The sequence below is a fragment of the Pezoporus occidentalis genome, unplaced genomic scaffold (assembly GCF_034315485.1).
Source record: "Pezoporus occidentalis ecotype Australia unplaced genomic scaffold, CSIRO_AGI_Poc_V1 ctg75, whole genome shotgun sequence".
NCBI lineage: Eukaryota > Metazoa > Chordata > Aves > Psittaciformes > Psittacidae > Pezoporus > Pezoporus occidentalis.
This window is the reverse complement of record NW_026916104.1, coordinates 527,040-552,829: the sequence shown is the minus strand read 5'-3', so window position 1 is coordinate 552,829 and position 25,790 is coordinate 527,040. Positions and strand designations below refer to the sequence as shown.

Below are 25,790 nucleotides of genomic sequence, written 5' to 3'. Positions count from 1 at the left end.
CCTCCCTCTCCCCTCATGCTGCCACAATCCCAAACTCCCAGCTGGGGCAGAGAGGCTGAGAAGTGCAGATGTTAGTATGTACAGACCAGGGCAGCAGCAGCTCTCAGCCTGCCATTTGTGGCTCCAACACTTGAAGTAAGTCAGATGTTGTGGGGACAGAAAAACAGAAATTAATGATGTTTGGGGAAAGCACAGAGCAGAGATAAAAGAGCCTCTGAGCCCCTATTTCTACAAGGCACACACACACGCACTATCCTACCTGGCAACCCAGGATGAACAAGGTCTTGGATCGGGTAAGTGAAAAAAGAGAAAAGGCTCTCCAAACTTCTTCATCTGCCTCACCAGCTCCTACCTAATATTTCTGTGCTGGGCAAGGACGAGGGCACTGAATGAGCCACAAAGTCATTCTAAAATTGTCACAACTTTACTTTGATAACACTTGTGGTTCAATCCACTGCCTGTGAGGTGAGAAAAAAAATCAAAGGGAAAAAAAAGCCCAATGTGTGAATAAATCCTGGTGCTGGCTTGATCAGAAGCTTTCTGCAGCAGAACATAGCACAGATTGTCCTGCTACTAGAAACATCAGATGGCATACTGTCTGACCTCAAGGTTATCAGTGGCTGCCTCAGCGGAAGAGTTTGATAGCTAAGATAGGAAGGGTTCACTGCTACATGATGTGGAAAAGGCGACAAGAAGGTATTTATATTTGGGACAAACTCATTGAGAACTCATGGAGCACTGGGAAGCCAAAGCAGCTAGAGGCAGTGTGTGATGAAAACAGAGCCCTTCTGGCTCCCACACTGGGAGGTGAGGCTGGGATGGATAGTCTTGTTTGAAATAGCAGCTGCTCCAAGTCTACCCAGGTTTGTGAGCTTGGAGAGCCTTGTGGAAAAAGGGCAAGAAGGGCTTGCTCACTAGTCAGGTTTTTCCAAGTTCTCAGAGCTCTAATAATGATGGTGGGTGAGGAGAGGCGATTTGCCAGTGTACCCTTGGCAGCCTGTTTATATGGCCTTTAAAGTTAATACAAGGAATGGGTAAAATATGAACTTACGTACGGATTTAGCAAATCTCACACTCCTTCAAACACCCCTTTGCTATGTCACCCCTCCACTGCTGAGCTCTCCAATGCGCCCACCAGAATCTGCCATACTGTACATTTGTAAGAGTTCCCACTAGGTACAGAGGTGATGCCAATAGGAAGCCATCAGTCTTTATAAAGTTGAGTCACATCTTTTCAAACGAATGACAGGGAAAAAGCCCTTTGATGGGCCAAATGCTGGCATAAATCCTGAACATCAGTGAGTATTACAAAGGGGCTGCTCAGGATTTATGCCACATAAGTCAGAGCAGAATGAGGCCTGATAACTGTTTGTTTTTTTTTAATGAAGGCTTTAAAATAAACCATATGGATTTTCACTTTTATTAAATGTGTAAAGAGGTCTCTGAAGAGCAGTTTGTAAAAGCAGAGGAAACTGTGTACTGTGCATCAGACCATACAGTAGAGCCAGGAATGCGTCTAGAGCCCTGCAAGAGGCATTCAGCTCTGCAGGCAGTGCCCACAGTGGCTCTGGCCTGGGCAAAAGCACTGTATTCCTTTAAGCACAAACTGGTGCACCATGTAGCAGAAAAGCTGTAGATTCAGCTGTGTTCTTACCTCACTTTCCCTTCTGCAGTGACCTCATCCTGTTACAATGCCACTATTCATGCAGATGGGGTAGAAGACTGCATACAAAAGTTTCATTTAGGCACATAAACATGAATATTTAGCCTGTTTGATTAGAAATGAAAGCCAAATACTTCTACTTCTTGCAATCTGCAAGAGACATTTTTTTTCTTAGTAATCCTGATTTTACAGGCCAGCATTGAAAAACAATATAATGAACCACATGTAATAATTCCTTTGATAATCATGTTACTATCCTTGTCCTCAGTGATCTCACTGAAGCTTCTTTTGCTTAAAAATATTAGCAAGAGAGGGAAAGATAGCAGATGCAAGCATGCACCAAGAGAAGACAGGAGATAGATTTTAATGTCCTACTGTTGAACTTTGTGAATCTTGGGGTGTGAGTGTTTACTCAATATGACTTGAATCAGTCACCTGGTTGGGAAGTCCCAGATGCCCCCAGTCCTGTGGTGCCACCAGAGAGCCATTCAGAGAACCTAACCCCAGGCTGTAATTATCTCTTAAATTAAGTGCTCCATTAACTCTATTAGGAGCTTTTGCCTCCTGATTTAGACAGGTGTCTCAAATCAGGCTATATAAACAAGCCCCAGTTTCCATAGCTAGACCTGACACTCCACCAATTTCAAATGAAAAAGATGAGCAATTAAATAATTTTGCACCCTATTTCCTCTGCTGAGCAGTTCTCAACCTTAGTCCCCTCCCTGCCTGACAACATCTCAGTGTTGATTCTGAACAACTCCATGGGGCATAATCATTTGTGTTGTCTATATCTCATGTACTTGGGTGGTTACCACTGCAGGGCTTAGGTGTTCTTACTGAATTGCACTGTCCATGGTCTTTGCTGTATCTCTTTATAATAAAAGAGTTTCTATCACATGCTGCCCTGTATAAGCAATCACACAACACAGCTGGTGGGAGCAAATCACAGGAAAACAGGACTATTTACAGTAATCATGACACTTGTTGCTGCTCCAGAGTAAGAGCACTCCAGTTTTGCAGGGATGTCCAGTAACACTTAGAGCTGAAGTTCAAATAAACAGATCACAATTTACACTCATAGTTCATTCACCATGACAACTATTCATGTGTGGCCTAATTATAAACATATTAAAAGGAACTATTTAATTTGACTTGGGTAGTCCTAGGGGTTGTTCCCTTCACTGATACATATTTTTTTTTGCCCTCTTCAAGTGACCCCTGATGCCTTTCTGTGCTCACCTCACCATGTTGCACTGTAACACGTCTTACCAAATTCACATTCTCCTTCAAAGGCCACATTTCCCCCCCCCCCCATAGCTGAGATTGGTCCCACATTTCTGCCTTCCCTTTTGAACGTTTCCTCGGTTTACATCCTTCTTTGAAGGACTTTAACCTTCATCCTCCCCAGCTTGTTAATGAAAAACAGAGAAGTGAGATGATTTTCTGTCCTGTGAGCAGTTCGGGGACAGAAATGTTCACCACAACTCAGGAACTGTGGTCTGTCAACACTTTAGGCGTTGCTTGCCAACACTGGCTAGGGAATCATCAAAATATTTTGCCTCTCCTCCCTGCTCTCCATCCATGGTAATCTTTTGCTCCCTTCCTAACTACAGTCTTGCATCCTTAGACAGCCCCACCAACACCTGGAATCCACCATATCCTTTGCAGCCAAATCCCAATCTCCTGAAGTGTCTCAGGGCGATGCAAACATTGCCCATATCAAGATAATAATAGCTAGCTCCCAAATGGGACTTTGATGTCCATGGAGACTAGCACCCAAAGCAGACTGAGGCTGACAATGGGTAAGCACCAATATGAAATATCCTGCTGTGATTCTGTCATGGTTTAAGCCCAGCCAGTAACTCAGAACCACACAGCCACTCAATCACTCCCCCCCTTCTACCTCCCTCTGCTCCTGGAGGGATGGGGAGGAGAATTGAAAGAATGGAACTCCCACGGGTTGAGATAAGAACAGTCCAATAACTAAGGTATAACACAAACCCACTGCTGCTACCATCAATAATAATAATGATATGGGAAATAACACGGGAAAATACAACCGCTCACCACCCACCAATCGATACCCAGCCTGACATGAACAGTGGTCTTGCCCTTCCAGGTAACTGCCCCCAGTTTATATAGTGGGCATGACGTGCTGTGGCATGGAATACCTCTTTGGTCAGTTTGGGTCAGGTGTCCTGTCTCTGCTTCCTCCCAGCTTCCCCTCTCCCCTGGCAGAGCATGAGACTCACAAAGTCCTTGGTCAGAGTAAACATTACTGAGCAGTAACTAAAAACATTGGTGTTATCAGGGTTGCTCCCAGGCTGAAAGTCAAAACCACAGCACTGCACCAGCTACTAGGACTGAGAAAAATGACTGCTACTGCTGAACCCAGGACAGATTCACCTGCTAAATCACAGCTCTTACATTTTTTGCTTCCTGTTTGCAGTTTTTCCACTTACTGTCAAGGAGAGACAGAGTTATGATGAGAAAAGAGAACAGCAGATTTGGACTCTGCAAAGCAGATCTGAGAGGAGATTTTTGCTATAAATTTGCTAGCCAGTTAATTAAACACATCTTTACAGGGATCCGAGTAGCTATTAATCTCAAACCAAGGATGTTTAGAATTTTACAAGCTATTTAGTTTGATAATTTACACAGACTCCTTCAGCTGTCTTGCTGAAGCACATCCACAAGTAGCATTTATGAATTCATGTTTCTGGATGGATTCTGCATCCTTTTACTCCAGAACAGTGACAGTGTCACAACTTCTGTAAATAGTCTCATTTTACTGTAATTTGCTCTCACTGGCTGTGTCGTGTGACCGCTTGTACACAGCAACATGTGATAACTTTTCTGTTATAAAGAGATAGAGTCACAAAACGTCCTTTTCCTTTCATGTTTGCCAGCATATGCTGAGGCACTGAGGGACACCTAACCATGTGGTGTCCGTTGCAAATCAGCTCTCCTTCTTTCCTGGCTAGCGGGAAACATTCACTGGCTCCTTACACACATTTTGGCATCTGGTAAAGGTTTAAGAATTCCTCATCTTCCACCCAGAGAATCATCCTTCAAATCGAGATGAACTCTCAGAAGATGACAACTCTGACCCAAAAAGTATTTCAAATGCTGCACTTTGCAGAACCCTGATTGTTGCAAGATTCCACTCTGATGACTAAGAGAATGTTTGGGAAGACCCTGAAAAGTGCAAAAATGAAAAATCTGGCGTTGTTACTCCATGTAAATTCATCCTTGACAGATTAGATTTTACCCAGTGGCACTTTCAATTACATGCCTCAAATAAGGTTTTAATTTAGATTTAATAAGACAGTTATTGCATGCTAATTAAATAGTAATGGATTATTAAAAACATATTTTCTGCAGGTTTAACAATCCTGTAGTATGCACATCTATCCAAACCTGAATACACATGGTTTTAATCAGTCACTGGAATTAAGTTAAAACATAATTGCTGAAAGTTGGAGTATGTGATTGGACTCAAGAAGACAATTACAGTATGTCTATTACACAAACATGGATTTGATGGAAGAATTAATAGGCAATAATTACATTTATCTGCTAAATAATTGTATTGATTTAAAAGTATGCCCGTGACATATGTATTAATTGAATTTAAGAATTTAAATGAAAAAAGGATATAAAAGCACAACTATATTATATTAGTTATATATATATTAGCAGACTCATATACAGGACAGGACAGTGAATTGCATTTCTTTCAAAAATTATTCTTAACTAAAAGACTTTTCAGTATTCTTAGACACAGATTTTTGCTTAGAAGTAGTGTAGTGCACTTTTTACATAGTGTCTGTTAACAAAAATATATCTTTACCACTTGCCAAGAATGAGGTCACATTTTCAGTCTTTGGCCAATTCCTTAGCCAATTGGAGTCTACTTCTGAAGCATGTAAAACTATTTATCTTTCAAAAAATCTGGCAGTCTCATTGAACACTTCTACACATATTGATGCATTAGGTACCCCTAGCAACCCAGTAAACAGAAAATAATCTGGAGGATTATCTGAACTAATGACAAGATTTAATAATTACAGGTATTTTAATTAGCAATGGTAAAGACATCCTTAAAAGAAATTGATTGTTTAGTGACCAACTGTTCTTTGTTGCTCCAGCTCACAGAAGTCACAGTAACCAGCTCAAGCCCCACTTAAGTCCTTACCATGCCTGAGTTCATGCCAAGAGGATACAGGCACTAGAGGAAGCCAGCATCCTGATACTCTTAATTAATACTTGGAATTGTAGAGTAACAGTTGCTGAAGCAAACTATATGCACTGAAACTATTACCAGCTTTTTAGGATATTTTAACATTTCTCTGCACTATTGACATAAGCCCACAAATATAAAGCAGTCAAGTCCATCTTTCTGCAGTGCAGGAATTACCAGTTTTTGTTAATCTATTCAGACTTTCTGCTCTTTGCAGATCCCTCACAAAATCTCTCACAGAACGATCAGCTTGGGAAGGGAATAATACCCTTTTAGCTGCATCAGCACAAAAGTGGAAACAAGGACTCTCACAGCAGGAACTCCCTGTTAAATACCCTGGCACAAGAGATGCCAGCATAGCAGTAGAAAACTAATCACATCGAAAAGGAAAATTCATTTGGTGGTCTCACTGCACACGTCAGTTGTGAGCACTCTAAAGCTGCTCTCTGGTTCTGTGCTATGGCAGCAGGACAACCACTGGAAAAAAAAAGGTGTTGCAAACCAGACTAGAGGTACCTTGGCAGGCTGTGTGGGTGAGCTTGCATTGCTCCTGCCAGCACTACAATTATTAGATGCTATCATCCCCCCTGCATTCACTAGTACATGCAAACTTTTAAAACAAACAAGCAAATCAACCACACAATGAAGTAATGGGCTGGTTTGCATCTCTCCTGGCATGGATACAACCTCATTAATCTGATAGCCACGCTACTGAAACCAAAGCACAGAAAACCCAAAGTCAAACAAATGAAAATGCATAGGCTTATTCTTGTACTCACTCTCCCAGACAGCACAGGAAAGGAGAGACACTACAGAACATTTGCAGCGGTATCTATGAGATGACAAGCACTTAAATCCATTCCACAATACAAGCTCAGAGCTAGCACTTGTGCCAAGTTTCAATGACATGCTTCAGTAACACAAATTGCTTACTGTTGGGCTTCATTTAACCATCCTTTTTCTAGCAGTTCTCTGAACTATGGATTCTTCTTCCCAAGAATACAAAAAGCCCAAGGTATGAGTTCACTGCTAAAGAACGAAAGCATCTCAGCAGCCCAGGCTGCCTGGTGATTTGCTGAGCTCCTCTGCGCCAGTTGTGAGTTTTCTTCTAATTTAACTGTTAAGGTTTAAGCTAAAAAGAATCCACGCAGTGAAGCGCTGTATCTGTGCAAGCATGATCCTAATCCAAGCCAGGAAAACCTCTCAAGTATGATTTTTTGTTGTCTAATTGAGGAAAAGTGGCGCTCCTAAAACACTACAGTGTTTGCAGTAAAGATTGAGGTTATTTGGGTTTTGTAGAAATGCTGTGGTTTGGTCTCACCTTTAGAAGAGATGTAACTAAAATGCCTTTTTTCACTTTTTATGAATCACTAGACAGGCAACAGGCTTTTTCCCACAGAAACCCACATTTGCCTCAGTGCTCTAAAGCAATCTGTAAAACTTGCCTCTGTCGCTGACTAATTATTACTGTTAAGCAAATGTTTTTCTAATGCTTATATCTGAAGCCATCTGACAAACTATAATTTGTGACCAGCCTTTGTATTTGGTAAGAGCCTAACATGGCAGAGTCAGAATCCATTCATTAGCTCTGGCAGCCAGCTCCAGCCTTCTGTGCAAGGAGCAAAGATTAATGCAGACATTGTACTTGGGGTGGGCCTCGTACTGCAAACCCCATGGTTTCAGCTTCATCTACAAATCCAGAATAGTTGGTGTTTTGTTGTTTTTTTTTTTTTTGCTCAGGAGTAACACTATTAGTGAGTTAAAGCAGTGATATTTGTAAAGAAACTTAACCATGTAAGACATCCCTGATTTTTATATCACATACATATAAACTAGGATATTCATCCTGTTTAGTTTAAATTATATGCTACTAGCTGTTCTCCACCCCTCAAAATGCACTGGGACAAATTTTTGATTGGAATGTGACTGACAGGGGTGGGAAAGGAAATGTTCCAACATAGTAATAACACCCAAATGTGAAATAGTAGCGTATTTCCAGCAAACAAATCGCAACTGATGAAATTCAGGCATGTCCTTTGCTTTGTCTTCTTCAGGATAGGCAACCCTGTACTGTACTTTCCTACATTTCCAGTTTGTACTTTGTGTTGTTAGCTAAGAATTTACTTCTGGCTTTTTGAAGTGGTTTAATTTATGACATACTTTTCATCTTAAACATTTGTTCCTTACTGTAAATTTATCTTTTGACACTGAAGCTCATGCTGTTAGGGAAAAGTAATTTAATTGAGCAATTTAAAGCTTGATTCCCCAAAATACTTGAGCACCTGCTTAATTAGATTCTGAAATCACACACTGAGGAAGCACAAAGACTCATAGTCTAACTGTGAACTGGGATGCTTATTGTCTGGATTCTTTATGTTTTAATTTCACCCTACATCTGCCATCTATTAGCCAGGCATAATATGTAAACAAAAGTAAACATTATCTAAATTGAACTGTAAATACAACACATGATTATTCTGAATTAAAATTTAGTAGATTGCAAGAAAATGAGATATTCCAAGAATATGATGCTTAAACTATCCTTTTGAATGCCCTCATTTAGCTTAAAAGCAATACAGAGATAGCATATCTCTTTCAGAGCTCATCAATGACACCAGACAGACTACAATGTCTTCAATAGCATCTTATTTTACTGAAACAAAAGGACTGAAGAAAAAGAAGGCATTCAACTCCATTCCTCCTTCAATATAGAAAATAAATATTCTCAAAAAGCATATAATTTGGAAAGAAATTGTCAGCAAATTATGAGCTTGTCTACAATTTCTTAAATTATGTGTTTGTTCATAATTTCTTTATGTGTGGAATTGATAGGAGTTACACCACTGCAATAAATTTACTTTTTCTCTTCCTTCTTCAAAGCAAAAGAAATTAAATTCCAGTCACAGTTATACCTTCAGGGAATCTAGGGTTTCACTAGCACAATAGCAGTGAGTTTATACAGTTCAAGACACCCCAGGAAAGCCATGAATAAATGCCAAAATATCCTATTTCTTTACCATGTATCTCGTAGCTTTATTTCAAGCAAACTTCATATACAGGTTCCTGTTACTTTGAACTCAGTTTGCAACACTTGAAGTGTATCTGTAAAGTCTAGAGTGTTCCCTTATTGTCCCTCTGCATGCACACCCCCACCAGTCCCTGCATGTAAGACTCCCACCATCCTAAACAGCCTCCCCCAAGGGTGGGGAATCTTTCCATTGCTCAGGGCAGAATTAATGTGTTTGGGAGGCCAAAAAAACCCACACCTTAGTGCTATCCAAGAATAATGCCCAAAGAAGTAATAGCTGCATCCCCTGTGGCCACACGAAATGACATCACAGGTCCTTCTAGACCCAGAGCTGCCGGTTCCCCTGGGCCTCGCCAATTCAGAGGTCTTCCTGAATTGAACATACAAGTGATTTCTGCCCTCCAAACATGACCAAAGCCATTAATCATGACCTCATGGTACACAAAAGGAGCAGAAAGAAATAGAAAGTGCCAAACTTATCTTTTAAGTGCCTTTTGCTCTTTCCAAGCATTTCTAATAGAGGCAAGACAGTGCCTAGTTCTCCACTCCTGTTCTTTTAGCAATCGCCAAAGAGGCTACACATATGTACATATCTACACATTATTACAAAATGAAAGGTAAGAGGATTGATCTAAAAGCATCAGAAGTCAAGAAAGCTGAGCTTTTAAGCCGATGAGGTGTCAAAGCCTGCTCAACATTTACACTGTCATAGCAGAGCTCAGAGCATGGACTTGCTCAGGAGTGGAACAGGGAGCAAAATTAAACGGGGAGGACCATATGTCCAGTGAAGTTCATAGAAAGGCTTTGTGCATGCCACAGTGCATCAATAATACACCTTTTGTTAGATATAATAAAGTCTTGGCAAAGACAGGTGATGACTCAGGAAGCACAAATAGAAAAAGTTCCTGAAAAAGTAAGCAAACAACTCCAGGCTGTTTCAAGTTTAAAAGAAATATTACCAAAAGCAGAAGCAGCATCTGGAAACTTGTCTCCCCACCACCCCAATTGAATTCTGACTGTGCTCCATCATTGCTCAGAGATGGCTTTAGCAAAGTCCAAAGGCCATCAAAGACAGTTTGGAGCTCCTATCCTCAGACAGCTCATGGATCATTTCTCCCCTGAGGAAGCTTCTGAATATAGAGCAGAAACACCCTTTACGAAATTTCCAGAATGGAAACCAAAATATTTCTCTGAGGCTGCTTTTCCTCTACTCTTGAGCTGGTAACCTGATGTGCACCTTCTCACTTGAACTTTCTTCTCTGGGCACTGGTGTAGGCACAGCCTGTTGGGTTGCTGACCAGGTGGAGGGTCTCAGAGCAGCCAAAGTGGCTGGCTCACCTCTGAAAGCAATGCAGGCAAATCTGATTGATTCTGCACTGTAAACAGACCATGAACACAAGACAGACACAAGAAGGTACCACATCTCAGCTGTCGGAATGTTCAATTTAGCTGCCATCCCAAGAGTGTGTCTGACTGTGCCTTAACAAAAAGGCTCCACCATGCTGCATGGGGGAGTGTTGAAAACCTGAGCCTCTGCAGGTGCTGTTAGGAGCTGACACAGGAGGCATTAGCTTCGACTGTGCTGCTGGGTCTCACATTGCAAAAGGGTGTGGAGATGGCAGCCAATGTGGAAAGCAGTGGTCAGCGTTGGGCGTTCTTCATCTCCTAAGCGTTGCTAATGCATGGTATTGAAAACAAGGTCAAATACGTGAAGTCAAAGTCATTTCAATGTGTTCTGGAGGGGGCTTTTACAGTTACCATAACTGAAAATGTAGCTTTTCATATTCGTTTGAAGAAAACAACACATACACTACTAACAACTTAGAGTCATCAAAAAAGACTAGGCTATTAATATATCACATTGACATGTCTCAGTAAAGCTTTGGAGACAGAAATAACAGTGGAAGACAGTCAGGTTTTATGGTGGTGGTGTCCCTAGGCCAAATCTATCCTTCACAAAACTGTGCTGACACCATTAAAGACACTCCAAGGATGAATTAGACTCATTACATCTTACATTACATAATGAGATCTGTACAGGGGAATTTCTTACAGTTTTACCATTATAGCTTCTAACATCAAATAGGGTTTGTACATCCCTAACTTAAAACAAAGTTTCCAAATTATTTTAAGGCAAACATCACCTAGACTACATAAAACTAATATATGAAACAGGTTTCCAAAACATACATGCTTCAGTCTTTGACCTGGGCTGTTTCACAGCATTGCTATCTGCTGTCAAATTGCAGCCAAAGTCTCACTCAAGACAAAACTGTACTTCCCAGATGGAAGAATTGAGCCCTAAGAAATGAGACCACAAAAGCTACTGATACCTAGAGATCTCCAGAGAACAAAAAGCAAGTATGGTCCCCATGGCCAACAACAAAATTAGACAGTCACACACTGAAAAACTCTTCCCCGCAAACCTATTCTAGCAAAATAGCAAAAGCTATTCTTCTAGGTACCAGAGAAATAAAATGCAAGACACAGCACTTGTCCTTCCTGCTATGGGTTAAACCTAGGTGAAATGGGGTATATCCAATGAACCTGAAGGAGGAGGTTTAGTAAGACTTCCTGTACAGTTGCAAGCCTTGTGCTGCTTTCGAACCTCCAAAATAGAGCTCATCTTGACTTTGTAGAGGTTGGTCATTCTCTCAAATTTGACACAGTCATAAATCCAAGACACTGTGTAGCCAGGCACAGAGTTGTTTTTTTTTTTTCCCAAGGATGAGAACACATCTGAAACAACACGCTTAGACAGTATGGTATTATTTACTTACAGCTGACTTAGGAGATCGGGTAGCAGCCTCAGAAATTATCCCAATTATTTGAAATTGCAGTATAGTGTAAGAATTCTGTCAGGAGAGATGTGCAAGAGGCAGAGCAGTGGGAAAAATTAAGATGGCTTTATTTTTTTTTAATAAAGCAAAACGAATCAAAGCAAGTATTCAAAAATAAGTTACTAAAAACCATTTTATAAACTAGCTTTAAAATCTCTTAATAGCATTAGCTTACCTTCTGTTGTGTCTGAAGAAATATATATGAACCAATAATGTTCTCATGAGATTTCATTACTGAAAAGGCTCATTAGAAAAGGCATTAAAATACTAATTACCTCATAAACTATTTAGTTGTGCACCCACTGGGAGAGTACTTACGAGTGCTCAAGCTCTTCATAGATCCAGCTAATCAATTAATGCTCATTACAGCCAGAAAGAGTATGCAGACTGCAGCATGCAGGAGAAATAAATAAGTCAGAGGTTAGCAAAGAAAGTGACTTGGCTGTAATTGAGCCTTCCTTTGTAACACAACTGTTGTCTGCTACGATTTAATTTTAATCAGCCTTTTTGGTACTTCTGGTAACGTGACTCTTCTCGATCCAAGAATCTCAGCTATTGTTATTGCTCCTTAAATTACATAATTTATTATGGGAGATACGTCCAATGCTACGTGGAGATTCAAGCAGACAGGTACAGTGTTCACTGATACCATGCTAACATTACTTGCTGAGTGTATCAACAAAGAGGAGAGGGGCTTGGGGGTGCGTCTCCCTCAAAGAAGAGAAGCAGCCACAGACACACAGATGCACTGCCAGCTTTCTGGCAAGTGCTCACACAGAAAGCAAAACCCAACACCAGCACCTCTGCCCAAGGTTCAGAAAGGGCCAGGCGATGTCTACCAGTGAGAACTGGGCTCTCATGGCGCTTCACAAACACCGTAGTGGAAGGGGTCCTGCTTTAGACCCCACAGGGACAGCACATACACTCCTTTGCTTCAGGAGCACCAGGACTGTGGACACTCTCTCCTCTCTGGACAAACCAACACAGTATCAACATGCGAAGCACCAGGAGCCTGAACAGAGCCTGCCGGGCTCCTCTCACAGCCTTTTGCCTAGCCTCCTGCAGGGAGGCTCCTGGCACATGTGCTGTCACCATTAGCCTTGCCTGGTCCATTGCTCATGATGCTAACATCTCACTGAGAAACAAAGGATGGAGATTGACCTGCAGGCAGCCCATGACTCCAGGCAAATGCCATTTCTCAGCCACATGCACTTCATGATTTCTCCTGTCCAGTAACAGCCAGGAGGCTGGCCATGTGCTTCTGAAAGATGTACACTTTAGGAAATGTAGCCCTCGGCACAATTTACAGCATCTCTGGTACATCCAGGACTTACTCACTGTTGCTTATCATCCCCTTCATACATGCAAGTCAAGACAGCTTCACTTTTGCTTGAGACCTTAAAAATCTCAGCAGAAATATCTTACATGCTCCAGAGAAACCTGTGTTCATAGTTGTTTTCACTATGAAGGGGCAAGCCAAAGATGAGAACTATGAAAATAAGGAACTTCAGAGCTACTTCATCCAGCTGCTCATTGCCCAGGTTGGAGCCCTAGGGTAGCCTAACTCCTCATCCAGGAGGAATGCGCATGCCAGATGGGTACTACTAGCTATGTTATCTGGATTATTGTGGGCAGTATTAAACTAGCATCATATATACCAGTTTTACTAAGGCTAGCATAAACACATCTTGAATTTTGAGTGTAGTAGAAATGGAAGTTCTACTTTCTAAAATATTTAAAATTGGATCAAGCTACCTTGTTTTCTGAAATGAAGCATTTGGGTAACCAAATAACCACAAATTTCACTAAGGGCAATTCATTCCTACTTTAATTCTCAGCACTGACACCACTATATACTAGTTTTCAGATAAACCCTAGATTACCTCTGGGAAGTTTTTATGCAACTAACTCAAACATTGCTTGGATCAAATCTCCAATCAAACTAATCCACTTCTAACATCATTTAGATGACTGACAACTCTGCAAATAGACGTAGCAGAACAAATTTCCCATTCTTTGTGAAAATGGTATTCATCCTAAATGTTTGTAAGTGTTTTTTAGATAACACACATGGATTTTCAGATATTTATTGTTCTTCAACATTCTGAAGTATTTCAGGGAAAGTAATTTCTTAACAAAAGATAAGGTAATGCATAAATAAATAGGCAAAGTTAGCCAAACAGGCATAGATAAGATTATGTTGCACAGTAAAAGTGCATGGGATGAAGGAGGGGAAAAACCCACCAAAACCACAGAAAAGAAAAAAAACCTTACACATATACATATGTGCAAAAACATGCACACCTGCAGACTTCCAACAAAGCTGGAGCTCTTTAGATTGTTAGCTGTTAGCATCACCTACCACTGCCTCTTGTTTAAATGAAGTGCTCAGAAAGCCCAGACTTTGTACACATCCAGATACTAACGTTTTGGCAGAATTTTTTAATTTAAGAGGATTCCTAGAAGATGAAGTTAGAGCAATATCTGTTACAAAAACCCAAATACATAGTTTTCTCTCTGACACATACACACACTGCACACCAACACCAGCCTTCAGAGCAGCTGCACACATCCGTCAGATTGAAAGCAGATCAGGACTTCACCCACCCTTATCCTGGGTATCTCCTGACTGCCCTGTTGGCAGCCAAAACAAAGTTCACGCTTAACCTCATGCTAAAGAGTCTCTGTTAACAGTTGGGGAACACGTCTATCCTCTTTGCATATATTTCTCCTGAACCACAGCAGCACATAAAGCAGACTCTAGTCAAATCTAGTAATGATGCTAGGTATTTTGGGAAGAAAAAAAAAAGCAGAAAGTTGGCACAGTAAGGCAAATGTCATACTTTGGTGTATAGTGGTGTTCTGTCAGAAGCCAGACATATTAAAAATATTTACATAATTTAAAATAATTTGTACAGGTCTAGTAAAGTCTATTTTGGGCTTTGGGCTTTAATAAAAGTTTAAACATTTGCTAGATCCCATTGGGCTTCATGTGTAACCTTGGCATTTGAGGGCATTATTGAGGATATGCTATTACTAAACTTTTCATATTAGTATGAGCGTGAACTGAAAGACCATAATAAAAATGCAACAATATTTCTTGCGACTTGAAAACAGCCCTGGACTTTATGTGTATTTCCAGATGGGAAACTAAAAATGTACTCTGTGTTTGTACATGTATACTTAGAGGTGGCTTTTAGCCTAATTTAAACATTCCAGAATAATGTGGCCTAAATACAACAACATGAATCATCCATCAGTTTCAAAGAAATATCTGGCAATTTTTCATTATGAACCATTAGGGACAGGTACCAATACTTGTCACTGGCTGATATAGGAGAGTCAAAAACTCCTGGTGACTGCTTGGTATGATGAATCAATTACAAAAATCTCCTGATATTACTTTGGGGATTAGCAAAAATGATTTCTCTTTAAATATTATTTAAATATTATGTAATGAACACCTATACAGCAGAAAGGAGAACACCTATAAAGCAGAAAGGAAAAATTAAGTCAGAAAAAGTTCATATAAGATGCTGGCAGAGTTGGCAAAACACCAATGTGCAAAAAGAAGAGGCAAAGATGTACTGTATTATAAATAAAAGGATAACATTAAAAGCAAAAGCCAAAACCAACAAAATGCTTGCCTGGCAGTATCAAACTGTGGAAGGGCCAGAGCTTGCCTAAAGGAAAATCTTGAGGTTCAGAAGTATAAACTAGGTTCTCAGTTTATGTAAAACCCACACAGTTTCTTTGAAGTCAATGAATTTACACAGATTTACAGCAGCTAAATTTTAAAAGCAACCTTTGACTACACCAAAAATGTTGCCTCTTAATTTTTTAAACCTAGAGGATTTTGAAATTCTATTTTAGGCTTCTTATGGGGCTTGTTTCATTTCTGAACACTTATTTTGGAAAAAGGAGAGGAGAGGAGAGGAGAGGAGAGGAGAGGAGAGGAGAGGAGAGGAGAGGAGAGGAGAGGAGAGGAGAGGAGAGGAGAGGAGAGGAGAGGAGAAAGGGGAGAGAAACAGCTATTTTGTTTTAACTCATCTCCACTAGACTGAAAAACAAAGCTACAGAAATCCTGGCTGCTATTTTTCTGTTTTACAAAAGCTTTCTTTTTTTTTTTTACAACATACTTTTAAGACCAAGCTTTCTGAATGCAAATGTAATACAACAAAGGCAACAATTCTAAAGCAAAATACTTACACACTGATATTGTAACTAAATGAAGAACTTGATACTATCATAAAATAAGATTTTTAGAACACTTTTTTAATAATGAGTTGGTTTCATTGTGACTTTAATATACAAAATATGGGGAAAAGTACTGCATCCATGAATTGAAGAGAGAGGTTTTGCATAAATTAAATTCTATATCTAAAAGATTGACAGTCTTTAAATCAGATCTTTAAAGTTCATCTTTAGCTGGTCAAAGTTCATGTTCTCTATGCAATACTAACTAACTGGAAATGATTCCCGTTACATCAAGTATTTTGCTGTATTCTTTGTAACATAAGTCACTTAAAATGGGGTGAACTGTCTAAAGTAGAGTAACTTGGGGGTGCCTACTCTGCTAGAGAAATTGCAATCAGTCCTCAGAACATGAGCAACAAGCTGTGAGTAAAGACTACTCAGGTCCTTTGTGGGGTCCGGTAAGGTGGGCTACACAGTAATTATGGTATAAGAATAATACAGATGGCAGAGGACACAACCAACTAACTATACTACATCCCATGCAGTCCAACTAGAGAGCACAGATGGGAAGATTATTCATAGTATTTCATACACTCAAATCTCAGATAAACATTACTGGCCAGCAATTTGCTAGTAAAAACCACAAGCGGAGCAAAGTTTGTTGTGTAAGTGTTTCCAGGGTGGGAGACCCAGCCTGTCCCAGTTTTTAACTTACCTCCCTGAACATAAATAAGAGAAGTTGCACTAATGAACATCTGGAAGACAGTATATAACCCTCCCACTGCTGAAAAGTGTCACTGGCTGTATCTGACAGAAGAAACAACGAAAGCTGTGAGCATTTCCTCAGACTGAACACAGCTTGTAGCAGTATTTCAAATATGCCTGTGATCTTAGAAGGAGCTCTACAGGGGTATTCATTAGTCCTGGTTTGGATATGGTTGACATTATGTGAAAGTAAGTGCTCTCCTGAGATTTCAGTGAAAGCCACGATGCCAGGGAAGCTGATCTCACAAGGCTTCCATCATCTCAGATGACAGAAGTCTCAGAAGATCAGTTATTTCTGTCATTCTGAGCCAAAATCTCATCAGTAAAGTTCAGGAAATTTCAGGGGTATTAAATCCAAACACAAACTGTCTCCTTCATTTGGATTTGAAGCCTAAATTTGAGCCTGCACCCACTGTAAGCTTGAGGAGTTCAGGGTCTCCCCAGTCACCCACTAACCCTGAAAAACCACTATATTTCAACCATTATATTGACATTACCAATATGAATAATTAATAGTAACTTCAAAAAATACATATACATAAATTGTACTCAGACAGAAGTTGTGTTTCCTGGAAGCGGCAGCCAGAAATTCTTCTGCACTTGTTTCAGCTCTTCCACTGACAAATTGTGTGGCCTCTAGTGAGTCACTTCACTTTTCTCTCTCAGTTCACAGTCTAAAATTATTTATCTCACAGAAACACTATCATAATTAATAAACTGCTTCATTAGCTACTGTATAGTTTTTAGAAAATGCTTTTTAAGTCTGTCCATAAAGAAAAGATTTATTGCCATGAGAATTTTGCTTCCAGCTCTTGTGTCCTTAGTGGTTAAAATACGGAGCTGGTAAAGTGTGTAACACCATCCCCTCCGCCCCAAAGTCCATCTCTTGTCATGAGCTGCACTCATACATTCCAAGCAAATGCCAGGCTTAATGTGCAACGGCCTGAAGTATGAAACAACTTCCATCATTCATGGCTCTTGCAAAAATCTTGGAAAGTGAAAGCTGTACATATTCCAAGCAAAAGACTGAAATATATCTATGCGAAGCAGAACTTCCCTGTAACACAACCTTAGTTTTATTTTTATCATTTCCTTTAACCCTGGCTTCACTATCATAAGGACTTACTTTTACTTGCACCAGCTCCCACTGACACACAACTTTACACAAACAAAACCTTTTCTGGAAGGGACGGCTCTGCACCAGACACTCGCCCTCATGTATATGGATGCATCTGACTTAAGTTTCAAAACCTTACAACACACAAAAGCCATCAGTTCATGTGTTGGGCTACATGATAGCTACAGCAAGCAAATATTAGGATTGTATTTCAATTACTGCTATGGTTACAAAATCAGGGTGGACACTGGAGGGAAGAGGAGAAAGAGAAACAAATCTACAAAGATGATAAATCCTCAGAGGAAAGAGAGGGTGGCGTAGAAACAGAGGGAAAGAGAAAGGATGAGGGCTGGTGGGTGGGGGATAAAGCGAGGTCATTTTAACACCCCACGGAATCGAGGCAAACAAAATAATAAAAAACCAAATTCTTCCAGGGAAATAGCATTGATAAGATCACCACAGGATAAAGTGACACAAAGAAAGAAAAATGCGAGGAATTGTTACAACTTGTGTCTGCAACAAGCGACGCAATTCGTATGCGCTTGGAAGAAGCAAGATCAAATATTCAGCACGTATGCACAGCAGCTATGAGTAACTGAGCCGCCATCCTTCTCTATTGCACTTACTGAGCCACCAACAGCTTAAGAAGAATTAGTTCCTACCCAGTCTAGTTCATAATCCAGAATTTAGGCATGACGGGTACAAGGTCCTGTTTCAGTACACAAAACAAAATATGATTAGCTTCACCCATCACGGTAATACCTTAATCCACAGCAAGGCACACTGTCTGCAGGCAAAGCTACTGCCTGGGGAGGATTTTAAAGCATAGATCAGGAGCACACTGAAAGGTTGGCTTTGAGGACTTTAGAACATAAGCGCAAATGTAACAGGAGATACAATTTCAGAACAGTGAGTTTTGTCAGCAGTTGCAGAAGCACTGTTTTTTTTTAACTATTTCACAGTCCCCTCCCTGAAAACACTTCTCAGTTACCAATGCAGGAAATCTTGTCACTTTTTTTTTTTTTTAATATATTGGAAAACTTTGCTTTGGACATTTTTTTTCTTAGGCTGCTTTCATTGCTTTATTGTGAAAGGCAAGATGAGCAATTGCTGTTGAAAGCTCTGAAGAAATGCAACATTTTTACTTCTGCTCAGTTGTCCAGAATCATACAAAGAAAAACCTTCTGGCCCTGAAGCAATGCATGGTGTTCTGCTAAAGCAACTCATTTCCCAGCCAGCTTGATAGGAAGACATGGACTTCAAATGTTTTATTACAGTAAACAGAATATCTTCAGTCATGAAATGCTAAACAGCTAAATCTAGAGCTTCAGTGGCTCTGACCCCAACTTGACTGCCTATGCCAGACTCCTGCCTGAAATCAGTATGGAAATCTCACAGACCTGGGCCCAAAGAGGGATGCCCTTCCCAAGTCCACCAGCTGTCCCAGGATAACACTGCTCTTGGGACAGTGCTCTTGCATCTGCACCCAAGAGTTACTGCAACAGCTGAGCCAAGTACCAAACCGGGATGGGGGGCAAGAGATTACTTCAGCCATTTCTCACTTTGCAGAAGTCACACCATCACAGCTCACAGGCATGGAAACACATGTTATTTGTAAAACAAGAAGGAACAGAAGACTCCCTCCAAACACAGGCCCCAACCTGTATCTGAGGAAAGCCATCCACCTTTGCAGCCAAGGCTTTGCCACTTGGCTGACATGCTGTGTTTCTGGACAAAGCAAGCAGCGCGTGTCTGACAGACATAGGAAATGCACCCAGGTACCTGAAAAGCCAGTCCTGCTTTTCCTCTCTGATGGAGAGCTGGGCAATGCCTGGACTGGGATTTTCACAGCCACCGGTAGGTTCTGCACCCTTAAGTCTCATTAGGTCAAATAAAAATTAGTGCTGATGACAACTGGCTAACTGCAATTTCTACCACATCTCTCCTCCTCCCCCAAAGCTGTCCAGCCTTACTAGGTAAATTACAAGGTTCAGTTAATACGGATATTTTACCATTATAAATAGCAACATGGTCATTGCCGGTCTGTTTTCTTTTCTGGCTATGTTTTCACTGTTACATCTGATAGACACTTTCAGATTAATTTGCTTATTATTACTGTTCAACCTAGTAATGTATACTAGGCAAAACCAATATCCCACAACCCTACATAGTTCTGATATGGAAATAATCTATTTCTTTTTTAAAGAGCTGTACAGATTCTATCAGGAAGACAAGCACAGCCAAGCCACTCATATTACATTTTACTTAAATTTCACAAAATTACATATCCAGCAAGGGGTGAATGGAGCGGGTAGAAGAAAAAAATAACAGGTCAAATTGAAAACTGTATTTTTAAGCTCAATTATTTTCATCACCTGCCTGCCTTTTATACCTCCTTTCAGAGCTCATAAATCTCTAAAGGTAAAGATCAATGCCCTGCAAAATCGAGATACAAGAGGCATCAGCTCCACTGAAAAGAACTGCTGTGACACAGCCTTCCAGTGGTTCAGTGCACACTATTTATCTTTCACTCTGGTAATCCACATGGTATTGCACTTCCAAGTTATAAAACCTTGAATACTTTAAAACTTCAAAAACAAACTGTAAGTAAGCAGTATATTAAGGCAAAGGCACCACCACCAATTCCAAGTTCATAATATTCTCAGCCTACTGAACCTCATGTTAATATGCAACACGTGCTATTCTGCATATTTTTACCATGTACACTTAGAGCTATATGTTTCCTCCACTTTCTAATGCAATACATTTTAATAAAAAATCAATGTGTGTTTTTGGTGGGCAGCATAAAGGTTTTATCCACTCAGCTCTGAATCTAAGAAGAAAGCAGTATTGATTTAGATGTTCGCTCATTCATTTACTAGGACAGTTCTAAAGCATTAAGTGATAATCTGACTGGGAGGCACACTGTGAGGGAAACTGAGACTATTGTGATAAATTAAATCAGTTCTGGAATGTCATCTACAATACTTTAATATTTGAAGGAACAGCCTCCTGAAAAAACTAAACCAGGAAACCAGCACCTTGGCTTTCTATAAATGCCAGGTAATACGAACTGATTAAAGTACACATAGATAAATAAATTGCTTATTATAGAAACATAACATGAATGAACCACATATCCTGTTTGTGGTCTGTAGATGTGCTTATATATCAGACAATGTATGCATTTATCAGAGTGGCTTTCATTTCCTGCTACAAAGTGGTTATGAACCAGTCAAGGGTGTGAAATCTTTTGCCATCTATCTACTTTCTCTAAAAACCCTGGCATCAGACAGTATCCATACTGGTATCATTTATTCCTATTTATTTTATAGAAGCAAATGAAGTCACACATGTCACCAAACAGCATTATGACTGCTGTGTGCCAAATCATGCTTGCATTGCTCAGGTACGTACTTCCATGAGGCCACAAGGATTTGGTCTCACATCTGGGTCTCACATCTAGAGGAGACTGTTCTGCATTCTTTCATGTAGGCACAAAGAAAATGCTAGTCCACCTGCCACGGATTTGGGCAGCTGATGAAACAGGCCCAAAGTCCCCCCAAACTTCTCTAATTACTGCAGTCATTAGCTGAAGGAAGCTTAGATGACTTTGTCTATTGCCTAACGTGTACATTCTTCGGAGAGTAGGGACAGTCAAACAGAACCTAAGCTGTGCTGGATGCACCAGCAGTAATAGCATTAGCAGAATCTGGGGAAATCTGAAATTCCTTCCTAATGCAGGATGCAATCTGGTAAATTACTAGGCACCCTTGTTTTCAACTTTATTAAAAACCACTGCCAGAGCATGCATGAAACAAAGTGATATAGTTAATAATAAGAACAAACATGCCTATAACAGAGATTATTCAGATTTAAAATTCATGAATTTACATGTAAGAAATAATTTTGCTCTGAATATTTCCTACATTTTTTTCTACTTTGTGTTCATGATGAGTATTGTTAATAGATTTGTATTCTTCAAAGAGGTAGCTAAACAGAGAGGCTTTTTACATCACATGCATGCTTAAACAAAAACAAAGTACAAAACTAGCATATAGAATGCTAAAAAACACTCTGCATTTGAAAAGGAGGAAAGGTCCTGGAGCTCTGAATAATGCCTCTTACTCTTAAAGAGTTAATGTATGTAGAATTTTTCTGGAAGAGCGGCAAAAAGCCCCTGAGAAGCAAAGGTGCTGCTTGTTCACCATACTGTGTTCTGGAACTGATTGCAATTTCTGTTTGAAAGGACTGTGCCTTCGTACGTTAGGTTTTGGGACAAACCCTGCTTATCCAGATTAAAAAGTAATTTGTATTAATGTACAGTTTCAGCTATTAAAGCACGGAATTCTCACCATATGCATCAATAATTTAATCTTGTTCTTAAGTAGCCTCACACTTCCAGTAAAAAAAAAAGGCAGGGAGTGTGTGGGGGAGAGCAAACTACAGAAACTTTAGTCCCCAAAACAGATGCCAGTTTTAGATTTATTCAGCCAAGGAGTATTTAGTTTGGCTCAGCTATGCTTACGTTGAAAAAACACTTGCCTATTCCAAAAAGTTTTTAACAAGCTCTGCTGCAGATGCTGTTGCCATTTGGCATGTCACCGTCACTGTGTGGTGCAGCAGAGAGAGAACTCTTGACCACAGGTTTTCCTTGGCAGGGGGAGACAGTGTTTTTGGCTATTGCTCTTCTTCTGGCCAACTGGCTGCATGTTTACGGAGTGTGGTTTTAGACGGGGTGTTAACAGAGGTTGGGTTAACAGCCTAACCCATACCAACAGTGAGGCAAAGGCATGACCTATCCAATCTAAGAAAACAGGCAGAATAAGCTTGTATATGTTGTTGCTCTCAAACCAGAGTCTCCTGCATGCACTGTACCTATAGACAATAAGATGTTTTTCTTTGCCTCAGGATAGATGACAACAACTTTAAAAGCTGTACCAGTCATGCAAAGTAGAAATATATAAAAACATGTGGTTGCTTAATCTTTGTCGGCTTGATTTCATTCTCTCACTCATGACAATTTTACCTTGGCAAAATGCCACTAAAAGAAGTTCAGTGAAGTTACTCCTGTTTTCCACTATGATGAGATATCTTGAGAGGATAAAAAGCCTACAGAGTTAAACTGCAAACTTCTGTCCTTGTGTTTCCACTAGCTAGGAAATGGCAGTTCTGAAAATGAAAAAAGCCTAAGTGTTTTGACATTGATGAACTCAGTTCCAGGGATATTAGTGCAGAATCCCTTCATCAGAGTGCATCTAAAACTGGGGAAAATTTATAAATGCCAACTTGTAGCTTAGTTTACCTGCATTAATACTACACCAGTACATATGCCTGAGATGTCTCAACCTAGTAAGACATACAGTAACTTTAAAAAACACTATGACATTTGACTCATATAAATAAATTACTTTTGTCCAAATTCTGACTCTTTTTTTTTGATGGTGACACTTTTGTTGCACTCAAGCAAAAGAAAACATTCCAGTTTTACACACATTGTTGGTCTGCTTTTCTAGCACTGCCATTACTCTGAGACACCACGCACCTATCTGGAAAAAACAAATACTGTGTGTACTCTCTCAACATCAGACACTTTTTACTTCACTCTTCATTAACTGACAATTTTCTTTAAGCCAGTTATGGAGCACGGGCATCATCAGAGAACCAGCCAGACCATTTACTTAAATTCCACTAATCTGCACCAAAATCCTATTTAACACAGTACGGATCAGATAGCCCAACCTGAACTTCAGTTCTCTCTCACCGAGAGTACTAGGACTAGGAACATCTTGAAAGTTCATAGACATAGTTCAATTTACTGCAGCATATTAAAAAAAGAGTATAACATATGACTAAGAATGAAGTAAGCAGTGTCTGGCTACATCCCCCACTGTCTGGGTAACCAGTACGCAAGAGTAATACAAGAAAAGCATTTTATTATTATTATTATTTTCTCTTTTTACCATTTTGGCTTCTGAATGCATTGGGGGGACTTGAGGTGAAGCACACGGATTATTGAGGTTTGGCCCCTGCATCCCCATGATGTTGGAGTTCATTGACATTTGTCGCTCCATCTTTTAAAAGAAAGAAAAAAAAAAAGAAGTCTTAAAAACATCTGGAGACATTTGCAAGAATTTATGCTTAGTTTCTATTTAAATGGACTCAGCTTTATTTCTTCAAGTCATGACTGGAAAAATAACAATCTGTGTCGTGAATTGCATGTGTGTATGCATGCAGGAGTGTGTTTCATCAGAATCGACCCTGAAAACTCACAGCCAATTATAAAGAAAAAGGTTCTTTACTAAACAAATGTAGCAGCCACCCAGGTTTGTGCTTTTTTGTAATGATTTTCTCCCTTTCAGTATAACAACAGTCAGAGTTAAGTGGTTTTAAAAGCATCGCTTGTATAAAGTTGTAGCTTCCCCTGTCAGTGCAGCTCAACTTAGCTTGTTAAAAACATAAATAAAAATCTACAATCTCAGGAATACGAAAAACGAGTTGGCTTTTTTTTTTAATTCACTCAGACTGCTCAGCTGAGAAGAGGTTTCCATGTGTCTTGTAAGGGAAGCTTTCATGTACTGCTGAGATAGCAAAAAACAAAGCAGAGCTCCTCTTGGCTATTCAGATCCCTTTCTGCAAGCCCTTTCTGCAATTTCACTAGGCTGGGAGGGAGGGATGCAATTTTCAAACAAAACCTAATGGTAGTAAGGCCTGGATAAAATAATTTCCTGGTGTATCTTCCCTGAAGAGGCAAGCTCTGTTACACTGCTAGTCATTGGTAGGGTTGATAAGTAGGATTATGGTGCTGTTTTCAACCAGAGCTGAGCATCCTGCCTTGCTTTGGACCAGTCCCCTGTGTCTTTGGCTCACAGAAGAAAGAAGGTTTTGAATCCTCTTGAGCCCTTCCAACCTGGGAAACTATTTTTTGTGCCCTTTAGTGAGGTCTTGGCTTCCACCCTCCATGATTCCAGCAAGAAGAGGTGATGGGTGCTGGGCCTGGGAGAGAGGACAATATCGCACTGCGTGCTGATGGGGAAAAGCTGCCTCTGCCAGGGTCCCTCACCATCTTCATGGGGCAGGAGCAGCTCCTGCTGCCATCTCTGCAGCCCTTTCAGGAGGACTTTGGGGCAGGAGCTGCAGCTGGGGCTGTCTTGCTTCTGTGTTCATGTCTTTAGGGGGTTCTCAGCTGGAGCACACCTGCTTGTCTGCACTCAGACCTGCCCAAAGGTCTCTCCAGCAGCAACCCGAAGCCCCTGAGCTTACACTGAAGCAGGATGTTTGCTCCATTTCAGGTTCCTTAGGAATCATGCCAGAAAAAAACTCCCACAGAGACATGTCTTGTATTTTTTTCTGTTGAACTTCCTGGTCGATATTCCAGGAAAGCCTTATTGACAAGTTACTAATTACTTGACTTATTAATGACTGCTCAAATAGCAGCCAAACCTGAATCTATGAAGCCCTCTGGAGTGTTTCCTTTGCTCCAGCAAAGCCAGAACAAGCAGTGCTTTCCTCCCTCCCATGGTCAATCACACTCAGGTTTGTCTTCCCAGACTGATCACCATGGAATGAAACAGAAACTTCTCCTGTCAGAGTCACCTCTTCCCTGTGCCATCCTTCCTCATCTCCACCCCCAACCTGCCCAAATGTATTATATTGTTGTTAAACTCATTTAAGAATCTGAAGCTACAATTGCAAAGCACCCCTTTGTCTCCCAGAAGATGGGAAATATTCCCATCTCTGTAGAGATGAGTGGAAGGTGAGCAGCGATCATGACCCAATTCTAATTAAGTGCAATTACCAGGCCAGAAAAGTAAGTCACATTTCTTTCTTGCTAGCTGGTTATCTTCAAAAACAAGAGGATTACTTAGAGTTCATTGGCATAATTCCTGTGCATGGCTTTTCCAGTTTTGTCTGACTTGAGAAAAATCTTTTTGTTC

At 40.3% G+C, this 25,790-nt stretch overlaps 1 protein-coding gene across 3 annotated transcripts in view; it reads right to left on the bottom strand.

Moving 5' to 3' along the window:
- CREB5 (cAMP responsive element binding protein 5) overlaps positions 1–25,790 on the bottom strand; it is a 255,644-nt gene that overhangs the window by 44,501 nt on the left and 185,353 nt on the right. For all 3 annotated transcript variants that reach the window (XM_062602100.1, XM_062602101.1, XM_062602102.1), the window contains one exon: positions 23,817–23,927. In XM_062602100.1, coding sequence (XP_062458084.1) covers positions 23,817–23,927 — 111 coding nt within the window. The remainder of the gene's footprint in view (positions 1–23,816; positions 23,928–25,790) is intronic.